The 26,473-nt window shown below is 36.8% G+C and overlaps 1 protein-coding gene across 11 annotated transcripts in view; it reads left to right on the forward strand.

Annotated features, from left to right (window-relative positions):
- PLEKHA5 (pleckstrin homology domain containing A5) overlaps nt 1-26,473 on the forward strand; it is a 211,283-nt gene that overhangs the window by 162,076 nt on the left and 22,734 nt on the right. For 2 of the 11 annotated variants that reach the window (XM_088141331.1, XM_088141320.1), the window contains exons 11-18: nt 4,510-4,975; nt 6,525-6,611; nt 8,981-9,100; nt 9,902-9,955; nt 20,917-20,979; nt 21,982-22,062; nt 22,198-22,347; nt 26,226-26,327. In XM_088141331.1, coding sequence (XP_087997457.1) covers nt 4,510-4,975; nt 6,525-6,611; nt 8,981-9,100; nt 9,902-9,955; nt 20,917-20,979; nt 21,982-22,062; nt 22,198-22,347; nt 26,226-26,327 — 1,123 coding nt within the window. Of the gene's footprint in view, nt 1-4,509; nt 4,976-6,524; nt 6,612-8,980; nt 9,101-9,901; nt 9,956-13,465; nt 13,547-20,916; nt 20,980-21,981; nt 22,063-22,197; nt 22,348-26,225; nt 26,328-26,473 lie in introns of all 11 variants that reach the window. The other 9 variants (XM_088141330.1, XM_088141321.1, XM_088141322.1 and 6 more) reach the window with 9 other exon arrangements.

The raw sequence follows: 26,473 nt of genomic DNA on the forward strand, positions 1-26,473 counted from the left end.
CAGTTTATGATGCACTTCGCTATCTTTTTAAGAGTCCTTGAGTATGAGTAAAACAAGTCACAGTAGAAAAAACAATATATATATATATATCCAAGCCTCTAGGTGGCAGTGCTACTTTCTTTCATTAGCTTTCACTTCGCTTTTCCTCTTTCCCAGCCAGAGAGAAAGGAGAGAAAAAAAAAAGGGAAAAGAAGAGAAAAAGAAATATGCTTCTTAAAACACTAAAAAAAAATCTTAGTCCTAATGCTTGAAATCAGAAATTATTGAGTATCAAACAGAAAAGCCAGTCCAGTTGAGTTTAAAAATGGAATAAACCACACTGTGCCAGATTCAAGTCCATAAAAAGGGAAAGTTAAATAACTAAAAAGAATTTTCCCAAAGGCTTAATCTCGCCGCTTAGTCCCACTTTTCTTCACTTTTAAAAGTTCACTTTGGATTACTTAGGGTGTTCTCTAAGCAAAATTGAATAACAAAGGTCCATCTCACCCGGTTGGCACACTTTCTTCTTCCGTTTGGAGCTGTCCCGGCTTTTGCAGTCTCAATGGCTGCCACTCCGTCGCTGGTTTCAGGGCTTCTCCCGGATCAACCAGAGATTTTGCGATATCCCTGGGATCAACAGGACGTGCCCTATCTAGTCGCCGTCTCTACGGGACGGCTTAGGTCCTTCGGGACCGTCCAGCATCGGAGATATCAGCTGCGATCTTGGGAGCTCCAGATCGCACACCGTACCGCCGCGACGCCAGCTCCGCCTCTCTCAGAGCAGAACTTTTAATAAACTTAAAGCAGTGATACTGTATGTAAGATTCCATGGCAGAGACTCTAATGAGATAAGGTGCTAAAATTGAGTCAGAGTTTCTTAAAAAGATTAAATTGCAAACAATTCCTTCTCATAGAGGGGAGGGAAATCCTTCCCTTTTCAGGGTTAAAAATAATATGGCTTCTTAATGCTTGCTGTAGTTGTCTTTAACCAGTTTCTAGCCCATCTCAGTGTCTGGTTTCTGTATTATAATTTAAAAATTAGAATATTTTTTAGGTTGTTAAGTGCATTCTAATATGTAATGGAACATGTCAAGGAAAAATTGACATTTGGATCAAATGCCACTGTTTTCAATTTAAGCAGGCATAGGAACTGGCAACCTCCCCCATTTGAACCTACCCCTTAATGCTGTTGCATTGCATTGGCTGTTCTCCAAATCAATTTCTTTCCACTGTAGAAGTGTTATAATGGCAAAAGCTATTAACAACACATTATTAATTGGCAGGAAACAAATCCTTTTGATCATGGAGAACATCTAGTTAAATATGGATGAAATTATTAACAAGGACCATATAGTTAGAAATACTGATTTTGCTTAAAGTGAATTTGTCAAGACCGGCAGGATTTACGCCTGCTTTCTCTTTTAGGAAATATGAAAAGTAATTTTCCCCCTTTATATGCCCACATATGCTACTAAGGTCAATATAATGTTAATTTCAGGAAGTCAACAAAATATAAAGAGTAAAAATGGGATGGAGAGGACTTTTCTTCTGCCCCTACCTACAAAGATCAGCCATTGCCCCCAGGGAAATAACAAATCTCTTCCCATAAAAACCTCTAACAGTGATTATCCTACCTTTCCATAATTTCAAGTCAGTTTGCAGAATTCAAAAGTTATTTCTGAAAACCTTTTGGCGGTGGGGGGATGGCAAGCAATCATTCCACTTGTAAACCTGTTCCCATAAGTCCTGTGAGAATTGGGACTTGGTTTGCCATAGTATTTCCCACACCCTGATAACCTGCCACATTTTCCTCTGCCTCCTTTCCCTTTACAGAAGGCAGCTGCATGAAAAGCCAATGATCTAGGGAGAAGGAGATAAGGAATAACATATAAGCTACTTATTTACTAGATACAGAAAGGGGGAGAAACTAGGTTAGAGGGAGCCAGATAAAGAATTCTGTCTCACTCCTTCACAGGTGTAAAGAAACTAGGCAGGCTGTCTTCTTTTTAAGAACATGAGAATCAATGAAACCTTGCTAGAGCACAAGGCCTTAAGCACAATCAGAATGGGAATTCAGTGACTGCAGCTTGAGCTGTCTAGCATGTGGTGCACTAATGACCTCTGAAATCTTCACCCCTTTCCCATGGGTTTAGGAACAGCAGCAAATTGGTAGATCCACTGGAGATAGTTGTGTATGGGTAACAAGGTCACACAAGAAGCATCTGTCTCCAGTTTTGTGAGTATAGCCAGTCTTTGCACCACTTTCCTTTATATATACATTTTGTCCCAATTTATAATCACCGTGTCCTATTAAAGTGAAAGGCTTTTTTTTTTCTTTTTAGTCTCCATACTGTAGGGTGTTTACTCTAACACTCTTCAGTATGAAGCAGATGTTAGAAATTGAGATTTACTGCAGAGGTGAACCTATTAATCAGTTAAGACATTGTTTCAGCTGCAAGGATATCTGGTGCACTATCCTTAAATAAAAGCATAACAAAGATAAAAATTAGCAGACAGATGCACATTTGATTAGAAATAGTTAATTGGATAGATGAGAACTTAGTTGCAAGTGGTCAACAGTATTTCATAACATTATCTTTGTAGAGCAAAGTACTAGAGGAGGATTTCAGAATAATTCATTTGTATACCTGGAAAAAGTAACTTTGTGGTTTTAAAAGGAGAATGTGAAGCAGCATGTTTCATGAAATAATTGGTAAGAAGGTATCAAGAAGGTGTTAACCTTCAGAATAAATAAGATAAGCAAGATTTGGATAGCTGTATTGCTATGCATACTGAACAGGCTACTGAAAGATCGAGTCCACTGAATTTCACCAAAACCATGTTCTGCAGCTCTTCATATTGTCCCTTCCTTTTATTTTAGTGATTGCCAACACAACTTACTTCATTACACATGCAGAGCACGTGAGCACAAGGCAGCAGCCCAAACATGTTGTGCTGGCTACCTAACTCAGCTGGCTTCAAAAAAGGGTTGGACCAATTCATGGAAGTCATGGGGATCAACCACTATTAGCCTTGACAAAGGCCATCTGCTGGGAGGCTAATGGGTTTCCTTGTGCAACTGGTTGGCCACTGTGAGAACAGATAGCAGTAGATGGGCCCGGATCTGATCCACCAGGACACTGCTTATGTTTTTATGTAAGGTATAGATCTCCAAATAAAAGTCATTATGGCCTCTGGAGAAGTAGTTTAGGAGGATATTTTTATTATTTATATAGGAAGTTTTGTTGTAATGTATTTTAATTAATATTTATTCTATTTAATTAATATTTATTCTTTTTACTGTTAAACCACCCCGAGTCGTTCTGCAGCGAGATGACAAATTTGATAAATAAATAAATAAATAGTGCCCTATCCCTTAATTATGAAAAGTCTGTGTGCATTAGAGAGCATTTGTGTTTCTACTTCTTGTGTCTCTCCCTCCAAACAGTTTATAGATTATGCAGTTGGTTCCGCATCCTTACAAAGGCCATGTGCATCTTTGCTGCCCCAATCAGTAATGTGCTTTGTTCATATAAAAGTCATATTTAAATATCATTATCTTTTTAAAAAAAAATGTTTTCCCATCTCTCCAATCCTCTTCTATTTTGAATACTTTAGCTTACTGAGTTTAATGCTAACTTATTTATACCGAAAGTTTTCAGCAGTTGAAAAAGATCTGTAGGGTTACCCAAAAACCTTTGTAAGGCTGCAGTTGTGTATACAGACCATGCATATGTTGCAGCTATATGTTTTACAGGAATTAATAAAATCCGTAGATTCAGATTTATAGACTTTGAGCCAAATACCACCAAGGATACCTCTTTCCTAAGAGAAGATAATGATCTTGGAGGTAAACTACCTGCAGTGTAAACATTTGGAGATATGATTTTCTAGTGCACAGAAGATTATAACTATAAAATTAAAGTTTATCACTTTTGGATTCACTCATCTTCTTTGTGGCAATCCCTGGAAATGTATGTTGCAAAAGAAAATAGGTTAGGATAAACTTCTCCAGTTTGGTTCTTCCCAGATTTGTTGAAACTGCGATTATTAGTTGGTCAGGCCGGCTAAAATTCTAGTAGTTGTATCACAATGTATATATTGAGGTTAAAGGAGAACAACTGGAGGACTAGCATGCATTTTGCTCTGTTTCCATGAACACATACTCCACCAAGCTCAAGAAACAAATATTCTCTCTTGAAACAGTTATTTGAATCATAAAATACAGTGCTTACTGTTGTTGTTTTTCCCAAACACTTCGCTATTTACTTGAAGAAAGGCCCTTGTATGTTGCCGTGAACTTACACATGGACTGCTAGTGGTCTCACCTTAGCTAAAGAGCAGCTTCCTTTTGGTTTGGGTGGAAGGAGTGAGGACTAAATTTTTAACTCTTTGAGTTAATGTTGCAAGTAGATTGCAAGACTAAATTACCTGGAGAGATAAAATACGGAAAAAGGAAGTTTAAATGTTTCTTATAATGTGCCTAATTATTTTCTGAACTACTGTAGTTATGAAGATTTCTTGTTTCAGCATACTTTCATATCAGACTTTACCAAGAAATATGCCAAGCCATCGAGCCCAAGTTGTACCTCGTTATCCAGAAGGTTATCGCACCCTACCAAGAAACACTAAAACCAGGCCAGATAGCATCTGCAGTGTAACACCTCTTTATGATAAGACCCTTGGATCATTGCCAGCAGAAGATAAAAGAAGATCAATGCGAGATGACACCATGTGGCAACTCTACGAATGGCAACAACGGCAGTTTTACAATAAGCAAACAACTCTTACTAGACACGGTACTTTAAGTAGTCCCAAAACCATGATTAATATATCTGATCAACCAATGCATTTGATTCCCACGTCACCTTCCCATGGTTCAATAGCAGGTTTCCAAGGATATTCTCCTCAGAGGAACTACAGGTCAGAAGTGTCCTCCCCAGTACAAAGAGGAGATGTAACCATTGACCGTAGACACAGACCGCATCATACCAAGGTGAGGGTTTGGGGGTTTAATGATTGGTTGGTTGGTTTTCTATAATATGCTGCAATTTATTTATTTATTTATTTATTAGTTTTCTATGATATGCTGTAATTTGTGGCTCATAAAAGGTAGAAAAGATATATAGCAGCCACTCTAGAAGACCCGTCTCTTATTTGCAAAATGCCCGTAATGCAGGGCTTCTTCATCTTTTTTTTGCCATGGACCCCTTTGACAGTCTGGGGAAACCTATGGACTCCTACTCAGAAAAATATATTTAAATGCATAAAAGAAAATAATGAAAATAAAATTACAAGTTTTTTTTTTCCATCCAAGTTCACAGACTCCCCTGAAATCTATCTACAGACCGCGAGGGTATCTGTTTTAATGGATGGTTTGGCTAGCTTTCCTTCCTTATGCAACTGATAGTAGACAAAGAATTATGTTACCCTTTTGTGGCATGCTGTGGTTACATTCTAAAAATTACATTTGACCAGCTAAATACAGTAAATGCAATACCTGTTGTATTTAATCATTTTGCTGTTCTGCCACATGAAAAAAAAATACGCCATTTGGCATTATATTTTGGATGTGGTCTAGGGGCCGCTCCCCAGACTTTGTGGAACATACCATCCTGGAACCGTGGATGGTGTTCTTCTTTTATAATTTTCCCCCTCATCAATATGGCTTTGCTGATCTTATGCTGTTAACTCAGTGGGCTTATAGAGACAATATAACAGGCCTCCCCTGCAGTCCATCAAACTGTTGTTTGAAAGACTGCCCAGAGTTAATTGCACTATGGTTCATCTGTAGCCCTCCACTCAGACTATGACTTACAAGAGAGTATTCTGTTGGCTTTATGAAAACAAAATTAGAGGCCCCATAATGTTGTGGGACATATTTCACGTTGTGGTTTTACTATCTTCATATGAAGAGTGGGATATGCTTTTAGAGATGTGATACAAAATGTATGTAATGTGAGTAGTTATCTACCCTTTGCTTTTCTCTTCCCTCTCCATCCTCCTGTCTGTGCCCATGATCTGCTCCCCCAACTCCTGAAAGATTTAAGCAATGTGGAGGGAAGAATCATACCCATAAATGTATTAGGACAGGGTTCCTCAACATTGGCAACTTTAAGACAGGTGGACTTCAACTCCCAGAATTCCCCAGCCAGTTGAAGTCTACCTGTCTTAAAGTTGCCAAGGTTGAGGAACCCTGTATTAGGGTGATATATTTGGATATGAGTCTATATAATAGATTTTTCACCTATTTGCTGCCTTCCTCAAAATAGGGTGGCAAATAAGTTTTAAAATAAATACATGCGTTAGTTTCAGTAGGATGATCTCCTCTGGGGCGTCTTGATATTTGCAAAGTTTGAGATGAAAGTGCAACCTTTCAGGGTATTTGTTCTGACAAGTTATTAACCAACACCTTCACTTTGGACACTTTTCATAAATCCTAAGTTGACTTGGAAAAGCATATTTAAAATATCACACCTAACCTTTGGTTCCAAAAGCCCTGAATTACAAAGTGCATGGTTTGTTTGATTCCCCCCCCCCCCCAGCAGCATGTCTTTGTGCCTGACAGAAGGTCGATTCCAGCAGGCCTGAGCGTACAGCCTATTACTCCCCAGAGCTTGCAAGGCAAAACTGTGAGTGGCATTTTTATATTTAACCCATCATTTTTTATTTAAGAACAACCTATAAAATACAAGATACAGCCTGACAACTGTTCTAGTTACAGAGCCTACATGAAATGCAATTTCCTGTCCTGATTCTTTCAGCAAATAAAGGGTATCCTTCCCAACAGGTCAATTCTGTCTGCACACATTAAATTTTGCAAGGGTAATCTGTTCCTACTTTGTTTTAAATGTCGTTTGAACTGCATATTTCCTGTAAGGGAATAATTCTCTTTTTGACCCTTGTCATTATATAATTTAGACACTTCTAGGACAACAGTAGAGCACTTTTAAAGATTTTACTGTTGTCCATTTCACAGTGACTTGGCATTAAATTGTAGAGAGGAAATGCCAGTTACTGAAGTTTTCATTATTTCATAATGGAAGTCACAATTAGAGAAAAAATTGCTGCAGTAGGCAGTTGGATATGCATTGTGTGGTCTTATGACAAAACGTTATTTACCCCAAAATTACACATTTTATTCACATTATTAGAAGTACTCGACAGTTCTGTACCAAAGATTTAGTTCACAGATTATAGATTTCTGCAGTTTCCCAAAATTCATTGAATTCAACCATGACTACGTTGACTATGGGTTTTTTTTTTCCTTTCTGAGTATTTTTCTGTGTATTTTAAAGTAATTTGTCTCCAGGTGAAATACCAGTGGATTGCTTAGATATTCACAGATGTAAGCATAGACTTAAAATACTCAAGAAAATAATGCAGTACTGAAAATAAGGTAGCTCCCTCTGCTGGGCTTTGTTAAACACAACCACAATTGCTAATACTGTGCTTTGAATGCACCGTCAAGTCTTAACACTGTGTGATGTGGATGTTCAGATCTAAAACCGTAAAAATTGAGAGCCCTAATTGCAAAGCTCCTAAGTGGTCCTGTTCTTGTATACTAGAAATGCATCTTCAAATAATGGGATATTCTTAATCAGACATGGGAACAAGTCCATGGCTCAGGGAAATTATACGTGGCACATAATAGAAAGGTTACAGTTCGCTATATAACAAAGATATGTGCTTGGTAACTAAGGTTATTTGTGAGCTCTTGATACATGAATCAGTAGAGTGAGATTAACTTGTAGGAAGTGGTGGGGACTGACTCTAAGACTACATCAGTCTAAGCAGTACTTCAGGAGCATAAAGAGGCAGTTACAGAAATGGAAGACAAAGTCAAAAAGGCAAGTAATGAAAAAGCTATCTGTAGGCAGCTGGGATCAGGATGCACGATAAAGGAACCAAAAAAATGATATAACCAGATTGTGACTTCTTGTGTTGGGGAAAAGATACATAACAGTAAGGAAATGGAGCAAATCAGGACACTTGAATGAAAGAGAATGGTCTATCTTAAAATATTCAAGGTTAGGATTCTTCTTGGCACTAGATGCTTGTGGAAAAGTAGAGGAATTTCCTGGTTCTCCAGATTCCTGCATAAGGTGTTTTTAAAAAAAAAAAAAAACCTGCTACATGTCAGAGCAGAATAACTAATTGTGAAGCATTGTCTGTATTCATACTTTAAAAATATAATAGCTGTTTGAAAGGCCCATAACCTCCTTTCGCTCTGTGAATGCAGGTTTATGGATCAGTGACATGGTAGTTGCTTTCAAAATGTTTTCACTTTCTGCCACAATTTATCCTTCATCGTCCAGCATCAAGATGTCCTTTCTGTACCTTCAGTTCTAGCTCATATTGAAATGTGCTAAGAAATAGTCTAGGGAAAAGGGGAAGGAACTGTAGCTGTATTAAAAGAACGTAGAAAGTGAATTGTATTTTCAGTCTGCCATCTTGAATTGTATATGACTTTTTTGGTAAAAATTATGAATTATTTCATTCTTTGCTTTTTCTTTTGCCAGCCTTAGAATAAATGACTCAGTTAACAGTTTCCATAGCTTCTGCTTTTCTGAAAATATAATCAAGACATTTGGATACACATAGCCTCTATGGCTTCTTCCTGGTTTGTGATCACAGTGACTTTTTTCCTCCATTCCTTTGCACATCATGCCTAAACCATGATTTACTATGACATGCACAAAACAAAACTAGCTGCAGTCACACACACACACACACACACACACACACACCCATCATCTCTTTGCCCCTCTGTTTGGCACTTTGGAGGAGTTCACTCCAGACCCCAAACCTTTTGGTTCCCCTTGGTTTAGGCAGATTTTGTTGGAAGGCATTCTTGGTCCCTTTATTCCAGAGGGGTTACCCTAACTTGGTTATAGTCTGCTAGCTGGCATTATTGAATGCAAGTGTAAAACAGAAGTTTTGTCCAGGACAAGGATGAACTAATTTTCCACTCTTGGCTTCTTACCCAATGTTCCTGTAGCCAGAGGAGCTCACGCTGCTGCTCATAAAGCTGAGAAGGCAGCAAGCCGAACTGAGTAGTATCCGGGAACACACACTAGCACAACTCATGCAGCTAAAACTTGAGGCCAGCAGCCCAAAGGTCAGCTATGAAGTGATGTTTCTCGTGTGCCATCTTCCCTCATTCAAACTTACTTTGTAGCACTGGGCTACCTTTTTCTAATGTGAATTTTGCTTTCCTGGTTCTCTGTGGTGTTCTGCTATTAACCCTTTGAGTTTTGGTGTGAACGTGAAATACGTTGCTATCAAAATGAAGAGAATAATCCAGTCAAAGACGTTTTGCTTTCACGGAGTCCAAATTTTGCAAATTATTCAGGTTGCACACAATTTTGAAGCCAGAATAGTTTAGAGAGATCAGAAATACAACCTGACATAACTGTTTCATACTCTTTTCTCATCACTGAGGCAACTTGCAATTGGTTTTTAGCTACAGGAAATATATGCATGTTTATCAAAGGGTTTATAGTTTGAATAGAATTAACATGACTTATTTTTTTTCTTCATTTTGTTTTAATATTGAAAGCTAATTTTTGTACCTAATGCATCTAGTTGAAAGCAATTGCAACCTTATTTAACTTAAATCTCATTAATTAAATTAATTCATTAAAATTAATTTAATTTAAAAACCTGTATAATTTTTTATTTTATTTCAGTTCCTTTGTGTTAGTGAAATATTATTTAATCCATCTAAATGCTAATGCAAATTTTACAGTTACCCTCAATCTAATATGGTTCTCAGTTTTTATGTATGACATATGCAGACATAATCTAAAAATTGTTAAAGTTAAGATGTGTGATATATTCTTTTCTTTTCTGAATGACTTTTTATGTCTTCATATCTGTCCCTTTCTTTCCTCTTTCCCCTCTGAATGCTGGTTGCTAGAATGAGATTCTTTCTCATCATCTACAAAGGAATGCCATATATTTGGACCATCAGGTGGGACTCATAGCTTTTTTTTTTTTTTGTATGCTTATATTTGGCAACATGTTAATCTTTTTTCATCACTGAACTTTTATGTATTGCTGCAATCCCACTACAGTTTTAAAATAATGAAGAAATTTCTGCAGCTGTTAAGTGGCACCATTTTAATGGCCAAGACACTCCCTTTGCTCCTATTGCCCTAATGCTGGCGCCGAAAAGAATGCATCATTTGGGATGAACTGTTTGAATGGGTTCAGTAATTTGTGTGGCCCATATGTAGAATGCTAATGTCCAAATGACAAGATTTTATATATAGTTATTTCTATTTCTTCCACTGGATATCTGTATTTTGAATTAAATATTACTATTAAATTTGGAGCATACGTATATCCCATTATAGTTACATTTTCCAGATGTTTTCCCCTTTTTTAGAACAAGCTGCACCAAATGCAGCGGACATGAAGATCTTGCCATTCTTTTTGTGGCTACTGTCTCCTTAGCTGTTACTGCAGTAGTTGAGAGTTCTTTCTAGCTTTCTATGTTTCCTTTATCACCATCTCAAAGTGTATTACCTGACTTGATGTACCATCATTGCATTGATACAGCTCATTTTTTGAATGGAATGCTGCTGAGCCAACATTACCCCACAATGGGGTACCCAATCTGCTTATGCTCATTCACAAGGCTAGCCCACACTTTAATCAGTTGGTCCCAACATAAAATCTCTTCGTTTTATGCATCTTTTACTCTATGCATAAAGGTTTGTCTTTGTTTCACAATATATACTGCCGGGAGATGCCATTTGAAAGCATGAAACTTTGAATAACTTCTATCTTAAGAATTTTGGAAGTGTCTCAAGCAAGAAACTCTCAGGATGTTTGATTCAGCCTGTTTCCTGCTCAAAAATAAAAGTTACACATTCAGGACAATTTGAACTGAAACATTTTGCATACTCCTAATCTGCAGAAGGAGAAAATGCCAAGCATTTTCAGGGATACTAAGAACAGATTAGCATTTCCTAAGTAATGTTGTTAATATCATATGCTCCTTGAATAGACTGCTTTTTATATTATTGTACAAATTAAAACATTTTTGAATCAAACATTTTTTAATAAGGTATGACAGTTAAATCTCTTTTGTGAAATGAAATTAGGGAAGTCCCTGTTTCATTTAAAACAGGTTTTACAGTGGCCATGTGTAATGCTAACCCAGGATTTGCAGTTTTCTGCAAAATTTTGATAGATAGGTTTTATCTACTTATCAACTTAATTTTTAACATACTAGCAATGCTGAAAACTGAATCAGATTTTGATGCATGCGATTAGTGTGTAATAATTTAAGTCATGTTGCTGGATTTGTGTTCATCTCTGGGCAGCCTAAAATATTCAAACCAGATGCAGTGGGCTTGTATTTACATTCATTTCAGCCTTTGGTTGTAGAGCTAATTCTATCCCGAGTCATTTTATGAACAGCCCTGTATATCCTTTGAAGGACATTATTTTTCATTCTTCCCTTGTATCTGCTTATGAGCAGTACATCAGTGATCAGGCCACTTAGAAACTGTGAAGTATCCTAGTCTTAGCATACAGGAATTACTATTAATGTCTCCAAAGACTTCCTATCTGCATGGGAACTCTATATCCTGCAGAGTTTTTATGTGGGTCGCTGCAGTTTCACACCAGCATTTGCCCTGCTGTTACACTGAACAGGCAATTCATAGTTCTCATCTGAGGTGTGTCCATCACAGGGCTATTTTTAAATAAAAACGACGCTGATTTTGACAGCTGAGAGCTGGTATTCTATTAATTCAAACATTCCAAACATATCTTCATTAAGCAAACCGATTGAATCATTGAAATTGCTAAAACAATAATAGAAACTAACCATTCTCTAAGATAAGATTATGGGTATTTTGTCTCTGCTCCACAGCTACAATCTTAGCGTATCTGTTACAATACTTGCACCTGACAGAAATTAATTACATCTCTGAAAGGCAATCTGTCTTGATTTGTACTAATAACCACAAAATCATTGGCATAAATAAAATATCGGTACCTGAAGGAAATGTACAACATGACTGTTTTATTTAGAAAAGGTATATAATTGACTGGAGTTAATTTGGGTGTGGAAAAGCTGTTGTATTAAATAACAGCCCATTTTTATGGTTTTGAAGCAGATCGTTAGAATGGGAGAAATTTCTGCAAGTGGGGAAAAAAAAAAAACAGCTCTTGCTCCTGGTTAGTGAGCTGCCTCGTTCACATACACATAGAAAACATACTATATGGTGCCATAGCATAGTCCTCTTACACAGCTGCTGTAATTCTGTTAACAGTTCCCATCCTCTCATTCCAGTCCTCCTCATCTTCTGCCACTTATTTCTTGGTTTTTATATTGCAGTGCCAAGTTTTTTCTTCTCTTTCCTAAGTAAGATAGATCAGTGGGGTCTATGCAAAGGGGCAAACATAACCGGAAATTCTATATGTATATTGGTGCATTTTCTTGAACTGTATTAAATGCATACACCATGTTTTAGCTGAACCAAATCCTTAAAAGCTCAATGCCAGGAGCATGTATTCTCCTTTCTTTCAGTGCAGCTAGAAAGTTCATTAAATGAATTGAAAATGTTCAGAAACCAGGCTTACTGGCTACTTCCAAAACTTTATTACTGATCAGTGCAGTAATAAACAAACATGGTTTAAGAAGCAGCTAATATAAATAATAGTGGAAGCTATTATAGCAGAAAGTAGATGTATGTAGAAGCTAAGTAAATATATTAGCTATATATTCTCAGAAAAACTGTTCATATTTATATTATAGTGTTACATTGAAAGTCGCAAAATGTATATGAAAATTAAATTGGCATTCATTAAAAAAAACTTATTTAATTGCAGTTGACACTGTGGAATGGTAACATAGCCACAGTTCTTGGTGGCCAGACTTCATAAGTTTGGATATCTTAGCTCAAGACGTGGCCCCACTAAGGGTTGGGAGGAGAAATAGCTACTTTACATTGCCATGATGAGAAAAACTTGAGTGAAGTCTATCCTTTATTCAATCTCTATGTTGGCACACTGTTGCCACCTTAGATCTTAAAGATTGACTCCAGAAACCTCTATTTTGCCCCAGACAAGTTTTTAAACTGGGTTTTTTTTTCCTATGCTATACCACATGTCTTATTCTTTGTAAACTAGGTATATGTAATGAATTGAGTAATGAATATAGCACTTTATCCATCTCAATTAATTGTGTTCTGTCTTGGAAAGCTTTCTAAAATCTTATTAATGATATTTATTGCTTTATCTAAAATGGGATGTACAGCAATCTAGTTTAAATTCATAGGTTTTCTAGTTTAGTTTTAACTGGCTTTTTTTTTTTAATGTACCATTTGCTAATCATGAGAGGAATTATAAACTGCTGCACTAATGGAAAACAATTAAAGTAGAGGCTATATTTACAGTGTCGTCTTTCAAATCTAGCCTTGCTGTAAACTGATGTTTGCTGTATGCTCCTCCTGATTTGAAATAGATGAAAGAGAATGAACCTTTAATCATCTTGGTTCACACTATGATTGAGAACTCGGCGCTAAGACCACAACTATACCATCAAGTAAGGTCTTGGATAGTGAATGAAACTGCTTTTTATCATTGCAAAACTTTTCCTCAGTGACAGTTTTTGGTTGTACCCTCCAGTTTATCCATAACATTGGTGTTCCTCCTTTTTTTGTTTTTTTTGGAAAACCACAAATCATCCATGCTTTATACAACGTTGCAGTATCATTAGCATGGCTTTGCTGAACGTACTTGTCCTTGAGTATTGAGTGTCCTCCTTTGGATGACTTTCTTTTCCAGAATATTTAGCAAATTACTGCTTTTTGTGGGTTAATCCCATATATTTGCTTCCAACATTTGTCGTAGCATGGATCTATGCAATAATTTATTTTCTTTCTTTTGCCTTTGAAGGAATTAATCTTGGTTTAATGCAAAAGCATGCCAGCCGTGTTTATCTTGTCATTTTCTGGCAGCTTTTCATTTGAGGAAAATAATTACTAAATGTTGTAGGTTCCTGGACAATTGCGTGCATTCTTGCTTGTTTTCTTGTTGCCCTTGGGAGTTAAAAAGGATCAAAATCACTTTGATCTGGGGAATATAGCTCCTTAAGGGCACTATGTTCAGAAAGTCACAGCAAACAAAGTCAGTCTTGAGTCATGATTATTAAGAGAGGAAATATGCTGAATGGAAATATAACATCAACATATCTGTTAGAAAGCCATTGAAAGAATAATTTAATCTTGACCATCATATGTTTCACAAAATGCCAAATGAATTGATTGGTAATGGGGTGGTGTCTTCTTTTTACAATAAAGGCATTTTTTTTTCAATTATGATCTCGGGGGCTCCAAACTCAAACTGACTCATAATCTGAGCTTGGACCAACATGTAAGGTCATTGATACCTATGCATGGAGATCATTCCATTTTCTTTAATAGTCGAATAACAGAGAGCTTGGGCAGATGCAATTCTTGTCACTGCAGTTGTGGTAGGTAAACCTGGCTCTACTGTATGGGCCCACTGGGTCCCACTAAATCTGTTTAGGACAATGCTGGGCAATCTTACTAGGGTACAAAAGGATTGCCCAGCTTCAGGGACCAGGCTATTCTTTTATGAACAACTGTGGTGTGATGCAGTGCTTCCTATGCCATTACAATTTTGCTCAAACATGTTAGCTTTTATGTATTGTCGAAGGCTTTCACGGCTGGCATACAATGGCTGGTCTGGGTCTTCCGGGCTATGTGGCCGTGTTCTTGAAGTTTTGTTTCCTAACGTTTCGCCAGCGAGAACTGCTCCTGTCTGTGCTCCTGCACTCTGAAGATGCCGGTCACAGGTGCTGGCGAAACGTTAGGAAACAAAACTTCAAGAACACGGCCACACAGCCTGGAAGACCCACACCAGCCATGTTAGCTTTTAAATAAACACTACTTCCCATTGAGAATTACTGTGTTGTTGTTTTTTTTAAAAAAGGTATATTGTGCAATATTAAAATAGAATAAAAATCTTGGCTTCACTTTCTTAAATTTATCTGAGACCGGAGAGGTGGTTAACAAATAGCAGCCAAATGTGCAAAACAAAATTCTTCGGAAGGTTTAATAGTTTAAAATGAAAAGAATATGAAGAAAACACGGACTCCTCACCATTTTTATCTTTTTCTTTAGTTACCTGGGTTCTGGTTTCACTTTTTTCCAGGTTGGAAATATTGATTTGTTCTTCATTAAATCATTTTGTAGCTGGTTGCCTGTGTGGGGTCTTAAGGAATGAACTGCCTGTTCATTCCTGCATCCCTGGTACATTAGCATGTGCAAACTAACTGAATTGAATGTACAGCTGGGAATGGTTGTTTTCAAGGTTTAATCTGCTATGTTCAGCATGATCCCTCCTATACCCCCACTTGCCAAGCTTGATGAGATAGGTCATAGCTCTCTAGAATTAAACTTGACCTCCTGGGGATTATATGAATACATCCATGCAGTTTTCTTGGCAACAGTATGGATGTAGATGGCCATTCCCTTCTGGAAGGTTGTGTATGAGAGGTTTTTTTCCCCCAACTTCCCAATCTAGTCTATGGCTGTGGAATTTCTTGGTGGACTCTGATCCAAGTACCAATGAGGTCCAACCCTGCTTAGTTTTTTGAGATCAGCCAAAGTCAGCCTAACTGCCACCTGTTAGTGTCAGCTCCACTAGGTAGACTAGACCAAGAAATCAACTCCACAGGAAGGCTAACACTATTTTTTATTGAGAGTGGCTATAATATCAAAAGATTGCAAGTCTGATTGTGTTATACCTCCTCCTGCTCCTTATAGTTCAGTGAATTAGGGAGGTGTCTGTCTGGGCCTCTTCTGAATATTATCTGTCTGTTGTGGACCTAAAAATATGTTTTGCACTTTGGCAACAGAGCTGGCATAACTCCATGAAGGTCATCTTCCTTACTCTCTACAGTTGGGATGACTTTCAACATATCATCTTTATCCATTGCAAATATTTAATTCAGAATATCCAGATGGTAACTGGGGGAAATATATTTGTAGCTTTTATCAATTATTCTGCACTGAATGATTTGCTTTAAATTCGGAAACATTCCCATAGTTTCAAATAGCCAAAAATATTTGAATACTCTGCGAGGACATATAAAGGAGGGAGTAAACTGATCTATGAAGTGAGTGTGCAATTTATGCCAGAAAATTTAGCACTAAAATTCATTTTCTGGGCAATTCCTTTGTATGCCTTCCTAGTTTTTACTCCTAAATGCAACTCTAACTCTTCAGAAGCCATAGTTCTCTGCATAGGCTTCTGCAGCTAGCCAAGATGATACCAAAATGGCAAAAGGTGCATCATGTCATGATGTAAGTGCTGGCCTTTTATACTCGTGTTGTAATATGCAAGGCTAGAAGGAGAATAGTTTGCATCATGATGTTGCGATGCAAATTTCATCCCTTGCCTCACCCCATCCTCCATGGATGCCCACGGTTCTCTGTGGCTTTTAAGATGTTGAGCCAAGTGGCTAAAACAGATTTTCAAATCTTTGCTTGGGATCTCATGAGGCTTCCTTATTTGAGTTGCACTGCATGCCAATTGATTGCTAACTACTTAAATTTTATGATGAGTTACAGAAGACCAATAACTTATTTTTAAATTTGGTAACAGGCAACAGCTTACCACATGGTGGATGCGTATAATGTACGGAAGCCCCAGCCTGAGGGTGAGCTTGATATTATTGGTGTTCTACTCCCGCAGCTGTTTCAAGAACCAGAAAAACGGTAGAGGTGTCATAGCTCTTTGCCCTCTGCCTGCCTAGAACCCATAGAGGACATGCGGTGTAAGCAGCTGTGATGGGAAGTGCCTGTTACTTTCCATCATTAAGAAACCTAAACCAAAAAAGAATTATAATTACATTAGAAGCGTTTTTCAGAATGTAGCATATATCTTTTTCACTGATTCTAAAAGTTTGAAGAGAGGGTTCTTTCTTTATCAGTCTACTTTTTCTGTATTAACAAATTGCTTTTTAAAAAGCTTAGAACTGTTCTACCCTATTTCATTTTACTGAACTTCCAAGTGCAAAGGTATTACCAGAATGAGATAGGTTTTTGGCATCATTTTAAAATAAGACATTTTATCAGTTATATTTTTCATATCACTCAGCCCGCAGTAGTACCAGAAGTCTGAGCCCAAGGACATTTTAGACTTATCCAAAGGCTCATCTTGTTTAATTCTGCATTTTAAATATTTGATTAGATATATTCCATTTTCAGGATGGCTGCCATGATAAATTCAGCTTTTTAAAATTGTACTTAGCAAGCATATGATAGTTTGATGTTACAACTATAGGACATAATGGTTACAGATCACATCTATGCTCTGCAGCATTTTGACTGCATTTGAAATGAGTTCTTTTCCCTCATTATTCTCTTGAAATTGCCAAGATATTTTAATGCCCTTAGGCTTTATGCTGGGTTCTAAACATGACTTTTAAATTATGCGTGTACAAAAAATCCAACTTTTATAGGCTTGTAGAACATCCTGTACATGAATATAATTGTTTCTTCTGGAATACCTGAAGGACACATTTTTCTAAGAAACTGGTAGAGCTTTATCGGCAGAAGGCTCGGGTTTTGATCTCTGTAAATAGAACCATCCCAAAACCGTTCTTGAACTAGATGGATGAATGGTCTGTTTTGGCAGTAAACCATTTCCAGTGTCCTAAAAGGTGGGGAAACACTATCACCTGCTCGGATTAAAATGGGCAGTCTGATATGCAGTGCTGTTGTTTGGCACTAGATGGTATTGTTCCTTGAGTCCTTGTAGAGGTTTTATTATATGATTAAACATGGATCAAGCCTTAAAACATCTAGGAGCATTTTGAATAAAAGTATGGAAATGCGCCTCTGTCTTTTGCTTAGATTTCAGAATGGGTTATCTTCAATGCACTCTATTTTGCCCATCATTTAATAAAAATGCTGCTGCTGCTGCCTCCCCCTCCCTCTCCCCCTCCTCCAAATACAACTTCCACAATTATCAATGAGATAAAGTCAATGGATGTCATTAAGTTAGTTAATAGAGTGAATTTGCTGTTTTCCATTTGGAAAATTTACTTCCAACCTAAGCCTAGCCTGACCTTATTTTTAAGGTTTATTTTTACCTTATCTTTTCTAACCTTGCTATCCCAAAACATTCCTTATATTTTGTAGGACCAATACTTCATTCATAATAAATGACACTGACCAGGGTATTAATATATGAGTGTGTCTTCTCTGTCCCATTGTGTTCCCCACTGGGAAACATTGGACAGTTTTCAACAGTTCAGAGAGATCACTCTGATACCACTATTCCTTAGAAAATAATTTTCAAACTGCTGAAAAAGTCTGAAAATACTGTTGTCTTTTTGTTTTCTGTAGACTAAATGCTCTGGAGCCAATAGAAATTCTCTCCAAGCCTATAAATGAATTTAAACCATAATTGCTAGCTGTGCTTCAATTCACAGGTAGCATCAACTGTGTAGCTTACTGTTTGGGACTAACTGAAAATGATGGTTTGTTTCAAAGCAGACAGTACGTGAACTTCAGTGTCACTGAAGTGTGGGATGGTGTTATATTATGAACAAATGCTATGTAAGAATCATTATTCCTTCTGAAATTATATCACGGAAAATGTGAGATTAGTAGAACATACTGGTAGATAGTTGTCATTTTTTAAGGTACACAGGATGTTAATTAGATGGATTATATTATCCCAAGGAGTTTAAGCAATGATCAGTGCATTTTGTTCAGTTTTAGGATGATAAAAAAATAGGTAATTAAGGATTAGAATTGCCTATAATTGCATTAAAAGTGAAAGCTGGAGACAAAATGTATACATCATCTTATAATTCCTGCAGACTGATTCATGTCTTTCTCCTTTGAGAGCTTGGCCAGATTTACATCAACCATATTTGAGCTTATCTGTTTTATCATTAAAATTATATTTCCATTCTTCAATCCTTTCTCCTATCAAGATGGATTGTGTAGAATATATTCAAGTGGGTTGTAAAATAAGGTACTAAATATCATACCAAATTAAAATATATGATCTTTATGAATGTAAAGGTGCTGTGGCTTTTTCATCTTCCAGTGCTCATTTCATTAAATGTTCATTTCAAAGCAAAGTTATTTATATGGCTTTAATACACAGTGCATTCTCTCAAATTGTCACCAAGTGCATTTGCATGAGGATATGCCTTGAAATGAAACACTTAAAAAAAAAAAAAAAAAAGAACCTTCCCAAGGGTCTTTTCTGTGGTTGAAATATTTGAATTGTTAAATCCTTACTTCATCTTTGTATTTCTAGTTTTTTCTTTTAAACACAAAGGTTAGATTTCTAATCTAATTGTGTACAAAAAAATACTGTGCATGAATGTGAAAGTAGGGAGGACAATTGATATTTTGGGAACTAACAAGTATGCTTTATTTAACTTAAATAATACTGTAAAGTGTTCAGACCTTAAATAATGCAGTAAAATGTTTGTTGTGATGGCCTGAGTACAGATGTAACAATTAGGCATATTTGTTTTGGGCATTTTTCTTTTTGTTCTTCCACTCTCCTTGCTGTAAAGTTGTGTCTCCATTGATCACTTTTGATCCAAACTCACTTGTGCTTTATCTCAGGTTTGCAGATTTATTTAAAACGTTGGTTTAAAACTCTGACAACCCTTGTAATTGTAAATTTAATTTACTGCTGATTCAGACCTAGCACAACATCGTGGTTAAAGAATAGAAAGGAATGGGGAAGTGTTCAGAAACACATGAGGGCATTACATCTGTATTGGGCTACTGTCCATTTATTAATACACGGGACATGCATTTGGTCAAATGATTTTGCTGCAGCAAAGTAGAGCTCCCAAGTAGAAATTGCTCAAATGACATTCTGTAGAGTTATCCCCGTCAGATTTTTTTAAGGATCTTGCTAATCAGCAGTCTTAAAATGTAGAGGTGAGAATGAAGCTAGCGCATAGACAATTTCCTTCTTCACAACTACTGTTGATTGTGCTAGCTGCTATTCCATTTAGCAGTTTATATTCTTTGAGGAAACAGGTATTAGAACAATGGTATATAGCAAAACTAAGCTGGAAAATCTCATGTACCCAAAGTTCTTGCTGTTTTTAGAAATTCCCAGCCTGTACTATTTATCTAGTCCTCCTATTATTTGAATGGGCTCTTTTGCTACTGTGTAGCAGTGAAATCTTCTCTAAATGCCTATCTTTCCAATACTTCCTACATTCATCCAGTGTTTTACATTTGGAAATACTGGTGCATTTTCCCTCCCAAGACAGAGGAATCTTTTTATATATGTTGTTGTTGTGCTGGAAGCCTTTTTAAAAGAAACTTGGAGAAATACACCCAACTAATGGGACCTGTCTACAGGCAATTGTGTTTCTGCTTTTCACTGTTGTAAGACATAATTGAGAATAACCTTTTCTGTACATCTCAAGTAAGTCTTACTGAGCTTTCCTGAAAGATAAAATAAAGGCAGGACACAGCTCCATATTCTGAATTCTCGCATACAGATTTACTCTCTGCTTTTATGATGTCAGATCCTTGGTATCACAGACACTGATTTATCTACTCCTTATTTGTTTCACGTGGTTCTTATTTAATCTGAGTGGTTAACTAAATTTACATTATTTTATGATTTCTGAAGATCACAGATAAAATGCCATTCCATTTTCATCTTAGAGGAGCTTTCTAGCAAGAATAAATTGTTCTCCTTTCTGACAATCTATATTTGGCATTCTATTATAAACTAATTTACATAGTACGTGTTGATTAAGGCATACTAAGTGCTTAACATTTTGATCTGAAGTAATGTGTGCTTAATTAAATGCTAACTTCAGAATGCATTGTTTTGCATGATTTTAGTGAAGTTGTTTGATGGCAGTGTTTTTCCTTATTATAGCTGACACAAGATGAAAGTAGGGGTGCTCTGTACAAATACAGATCAGAAGAACTGGATATTGATGTAAGTACTGTTAGCTCTCTGAATATTGATTGTTTTGTTTTGTTTTGTTTTGTTTTGTTTTGTTTTGTTTTTGTTTTATGTAAACTGATGTGTTTGTAAGAAGTAAACAAACTAATGTCTCTTTCTAGCTTTTTGAAGCAGAATTGAGATACACCTTGACATACTTTTGAAACGTTGGGAAAAATGTGTATCTCCTGCAGGTACCTAAGATAGATCACAGAAGTTACAGCAACTTTATATCTGGAGTCGATTTATACATGGAAGTAACTGTTAAAAGCTCATTGTTCTGATACTCCCAAGGCTCCCTGTCAATCCAGCAACTTTATTTTATCATTCTTGCCTGCCTAAAATATAGTCTTCAAGAACAACACTGAACAGTATTGTACAATCTAAGCAGTTCAAATGGCTCATAGTCTATATTGGTCAAAGATACTAGTCACTAGCCTTTACTATTTAATGGGGAACCAAGTTAGGCGATTTCTCTTCAAAAAGATGCCCTCCCCTTTTTTAAAAGCCAGCAATTGCGCCAGCCAGTTAAAAATCAGTGAACTGTACAGGTTTACTGATTTTGTTACTTTTGAGGCATGGTTTATTCTTCTGCAGAGTTCTAGTTTAAATGTATATATTCCTGTGTGGAGGAATTGTTCTCTGTCAAGAAATGCATCGTATATCCATCATGGATTTCTATATAGGTCATATGCCTGATCTGAAGCTAATCTCCATGTGCACATAGAAACACACACACACACACACACACACACACACACACCAGTAGTTCAGAGTACGATACATAAGTGGATTGATAAAGAGAATATTATCTCTGTACTCCTGTTCCCAGCTGAATGTATGATTTTGAAGTGAAAAGTGAGGATCTGCTGTTGGCCTTTTTTCCAGTCTCTGCACATTTGTGTGTTTATGAGGGTTTTAAAGGTCTGGGTATCAGCAGTCAGTATGCAAAGCAGCTAGGGGCACAAATTATCAACATCTTTTCTTCTGCACTAGGCTAAGCTTAGCCGATTATGTGAACAAGATAAAGTGGTGCAGGCCCTAGAAGAGAAGCTTCAGCAGCTGCACAAGGAAAAAGTAGGATAATTATATTTATTATTCCAGATTTATGTTATTTTGCATGCTTTATTATCAGAACATTGATAAGTGAAGTAAAGAGGAAATCAGTCCAATGATGCAGAACATTAAAAATTATTCTTTTTATTACCATAGTACACGCTTGAGCAAGCTTTGCTATCAGCCAGCCAAGAGATACAAATGAATGCAGAAAATCCAGCTGCCATACAAAATGTCATCTTACAGAGGGATGATTTACAGAATGGCCTGCTTAGCACTTGTCGAGAAGTATCTCGAGCCACTGCGGTAAGAAAATGCAATTCTTTTCCCTTAGTAAAACTCACTGGTGTGTTAAGTGATGTCTCTTATTGTGCAGTTGTTTAGGCGTTCGTTCTTATTACATCCTTGCAAATATTAATTTGTCTTGATTTTCCAAATCTAGAGCAGGTTTAGAAAGTCAGGATGGAAATTATTTTGCTACAGTGGAATAAATGAATGTCTCTATTTTAAAAGCTAAACAGTTGGTAAAACATACACTGACTGTTCAAGCAAAAACTGGAGTTCATCATAAGACTGGAATTATCTTAAAAGATCTTGAGGTCATCAAGTTGCCATATTTGTTTTAGTTGTCATTCCAAAAGCTATTTCATGCTGTTATCCCCAAACTCATGATCAAACATTTCATAACAAACATGATCCATTCCATGTAATGGAATACCTAGTGTGTACTGTGGAAAATCCAAATACAGTTGTACTATTTTTCCAGAGTATTGTGTGCTAGGCAAGGCTTTGGATTATATTTGTTTTTTTCAAGCAACATACTAGACACTGTAGAATGCTTATTAACAATAAATGTTGGGGTGTCTGCTCACCTATGTCAAACATTCATAAATTAAGAAATTAAACTGTAGATTTTTTTTCTAATGGATATGGAGCAGTTTCAGTCACAGAATGTTCCACACTTGGGCCGTTACAAGTGTTTGTAGTGTTTATGTAGGAGCAAATGTTTCCTTTGGTGTTACATTTGCATTAGCCCCAGTTTAGCATTGGTAGTATAATATCTTTACAGTCACACCGTAAAAAGTTAGCCATAGCCTTGTTCTATCATCTCTGTTTTGAACTGAGGGTGGGAGACAGGAAAAAACAGTAGCTTCATTGAAGGCAGATTTCAGAAAAGGCAGGACAACCTAAGGTCAGATGGCTAATGTGGATAATGAAGAGAACAAAATAATTTAAGGAAGTTTACCTTTATTGTCTAAAGGTAGATCATGCCAAAATGTGGAACATATTAAGGCTAATAAGCATGCCAAGATACTTGATTATTCTTCTGAGCAATGTTCAAAATAAAGAAGATGCTTTTGTAAGAACTGAGTTTGGGGACCAGAGAAATTCAGTGTAGGAAAGGGAATGAGACAATAATGTGTTTTGTCATCATTTATGTGTAACTTATATAGCAAATGTTTTAGAAAAATGAAAAGATTGGAAGAGATTGCAGCTGGAAACAAAATTGGAGGATGAAACACTAAGAATTAGAGATATGCAGATGATACATTTTGTCAGCTGAAAGTAAAATATGCAAATATGTGATTCAGGAGCAAAATGTTCTGGAGAACTCTAAGTTGTTTGTTCCCATATGTTCCTCTTCCTCCCCCTTCCCCCCAGTTCATGCTGAATCTTCTCTGGACCAGTTTCTGGAAGTAAATTCCCCAAATGAAAGTGGCAACTTAAATCCAGAACCACAGAAATGCCTGCATAATTGCATTGTTTGGAGGATGTTTGGCAAGGATCCAGAGGGGGAACCAGAACATTTCAGAGTTCTCCAGAATATTCAGTTGCCAAAATGTGCACATCTTTCAATGCAGAAATGCTCATTAGCAAAATAAAATAGAAAGTGAAAAATCTGGGCTAATCTAAAATATTAAGATGAAGGTAATGTCACCTGTAAATTCACAATGATTGCCAAGAAATGAGGATGGTAGACATTTTTATTTTCTTAGGCTCAAGAATAGGAAAAAAGGGAAAATATGCTGGAGAAGTAAAGAGGAGATTAATCTTACTCAAGAAGGCAGTGACAAACGTAGACAAGTTCATGACATAAGCATATTTCTATTACACCAAAGTTCAGAGTCGCTAAAGCAGCAGTTTTCCCAGTGATAATGGATAATGTGAATGGCGGACATTGAGAAAAACCAACTATCGTCTTTGAATTATTGATTTGGAGATGGGTACTAAGAGTACAATGGTCTTCAAGAAGAACCAAATAAATAAGTCCAGGACAAGCCTTTGAGGCAACGATTAGCAAGTAGAAACTTATTATTTGAGTACATGATACATGTAGGTGATGCACTAGGAAAATACACTAAATGCATGGCATGGTTGAGGGGAGAAGATGGGGAAGACAATGATTACAGTAGATAATCATTATCATGGGTTAGAGATATTATTGTAATGTACTTGTAATTGCTATAGATTGTTATCAGGGACAAGTCAGGATTTGTCCATCCAGTCACCAGAAGTCAGCCCCAACTCAGTGGTTCTAACTAATAGAGCTATAAATCCTCTGACAGATGAACTATATCCAGGCAGCAAGTGAAAGGACACTCATGGAAGAGGTATCCATCATTAAAACCTCGTTAAGACTCCTATGCCATACTGAAGAACGGGGAATCATTAGGCATGGCAAGTGATGGATGGGGGTGAGGGGTGGGAATTGAGCAGAAGCTTGTACCACAAGTGCTTAAAAAAAATAGTGGAAAAAATACAACAGAAAAAATAATGAAAAATAAATATATATATATTATATTTTTAATTATTTTTTTCTGTTATATTTTTTCCACTTATTTTTAAGCACTTGTTATGCAATTTTTTGATAATGTATGTATCTTTGTGTTTTGTTCCCTTTTGTTTTTGTTTTCTTTTTCTGTTATTATTAAAATAAAAACTTAATTAAAAAAAAAAGCTTGCACCAACTATTCTACTGGATCCCCTTCCATGAGTATCCTTGAACTGGCATTAAATACAACCCAGAATATCCAAGAAGCAGAGCCAGCGGCAGTAGAGAAAGCCGATAGAGGACTTCACCAGAGATACTGCAAGTTCACATCTTAGATTTTCAGTTTCTTTTTCAAATTAGAATATTAGTTCCTAATAAATAAAGGGGAAAATGTGCAGACCCATTTCCCCATGAAGAGTTGAGCTGTTCCAGTCTCCTATTGTCAACTATCTAGAAAGATGCCAGGCCCTTTATACTTCTGTAATGAAAGTATAAAATTATATACTTTAATATACTGTATATCATTTTGAATGTATCGATCTATTTTGTGAAGGTTCTTTGCTTTCCAAGCACTGGACATACCATAGCATAGCAGATTTGTACACAGTGCTTTATTGCAGCACACACCTTCCCCAGCAGCAGGCTACAGCTCTGGGTTAACTCCACCCTTCTAGGCCATGCAAGTTGCTGTTACCACATAAATACATCTTTCATACTCAGTCCTTCATACTCAGTCCAAGCAAAAGTCCCAAAGTCTGTAAAGTGACATACAACCTTTGCCTCCTTCCAAAACATCTTGTACTAGATGGGATGAGGTGCTGCTGAATCCTACTGTCCATGTCCTGTGCAGAGTCCCAGAGGAAAAGCACGTATCAAGCCTTCAGGTGGCAGAGTTCCTTCCAGAGTGAACCCTATCTACTTCCTTTAATTCAACAAGGTCAAAAGAATTGTAATAGATTGTAATATAAAATGCCATTTTGCTCCCTATACTTGGCTCTGCCCAAATGGCATCCAAACCAGAACAAACATGAGTGATTTTATCTTCAAGAAAGCCCATAAAATCTTCTGGATAGCTAGGTCAGTTCACCCTGAGCAGGGCTGCCAGTATACAATCAGCAGATACTTGGACATTCTCATTGCTACTGAGTAGATGTTAGCTCATACTAATCTTCCACCTAAAGTGTGACTCATATACCCCTTACATGTGGCTCCTAACTCTTCTATTTTAGACCATTAGTGCCACAAATGTCTAGCAACAAAATGTGACTTAATGTAACCAGTGTTAATTGAATTATGTTGATAAATCAGTGTTGTATTACTTCTTAACAGAGTATGGTCCTCAGGTTTGTAAAGTATGTACAAGCCACCAAAATATGATACCAGTATTTTTTATATGTGCATCTGTTTTCAGGAACTCGAAAGAGCTTGGAGGGAATATGACAAACTAGAATATGATGTAACAGTCACAAAGAACCACATGCAGGAGCAGCTGGAGCGGACAGGCGAGGTTCAGGTGCGACCAGAATGTCAGCTTGGTTCCATAGCTCAGTGTGGGTGTTTATGATCTGTATATTGGCTGCCCAGTACAAGTTCCTTGAATATTGTTATATTATAACAATATTCTATAATTGTGAACTATAAATGTCTTCATTTCTTTAG

Source organism: Python bivittatus, unplaced genomic scaffold (assembly GCF_059951505.1).
Source record: "Python bivittatus isolate LINGU-HERP-01145 unplaced genomic scaffold, Pbiv_v1 ctg000330_np1212, whole genome shotgun sequence".
NCBI lineage: Eukaryota > Metazoa > Chordata > Lepidosauria > Squamata > Pythonidae > Python > Python bivittatus.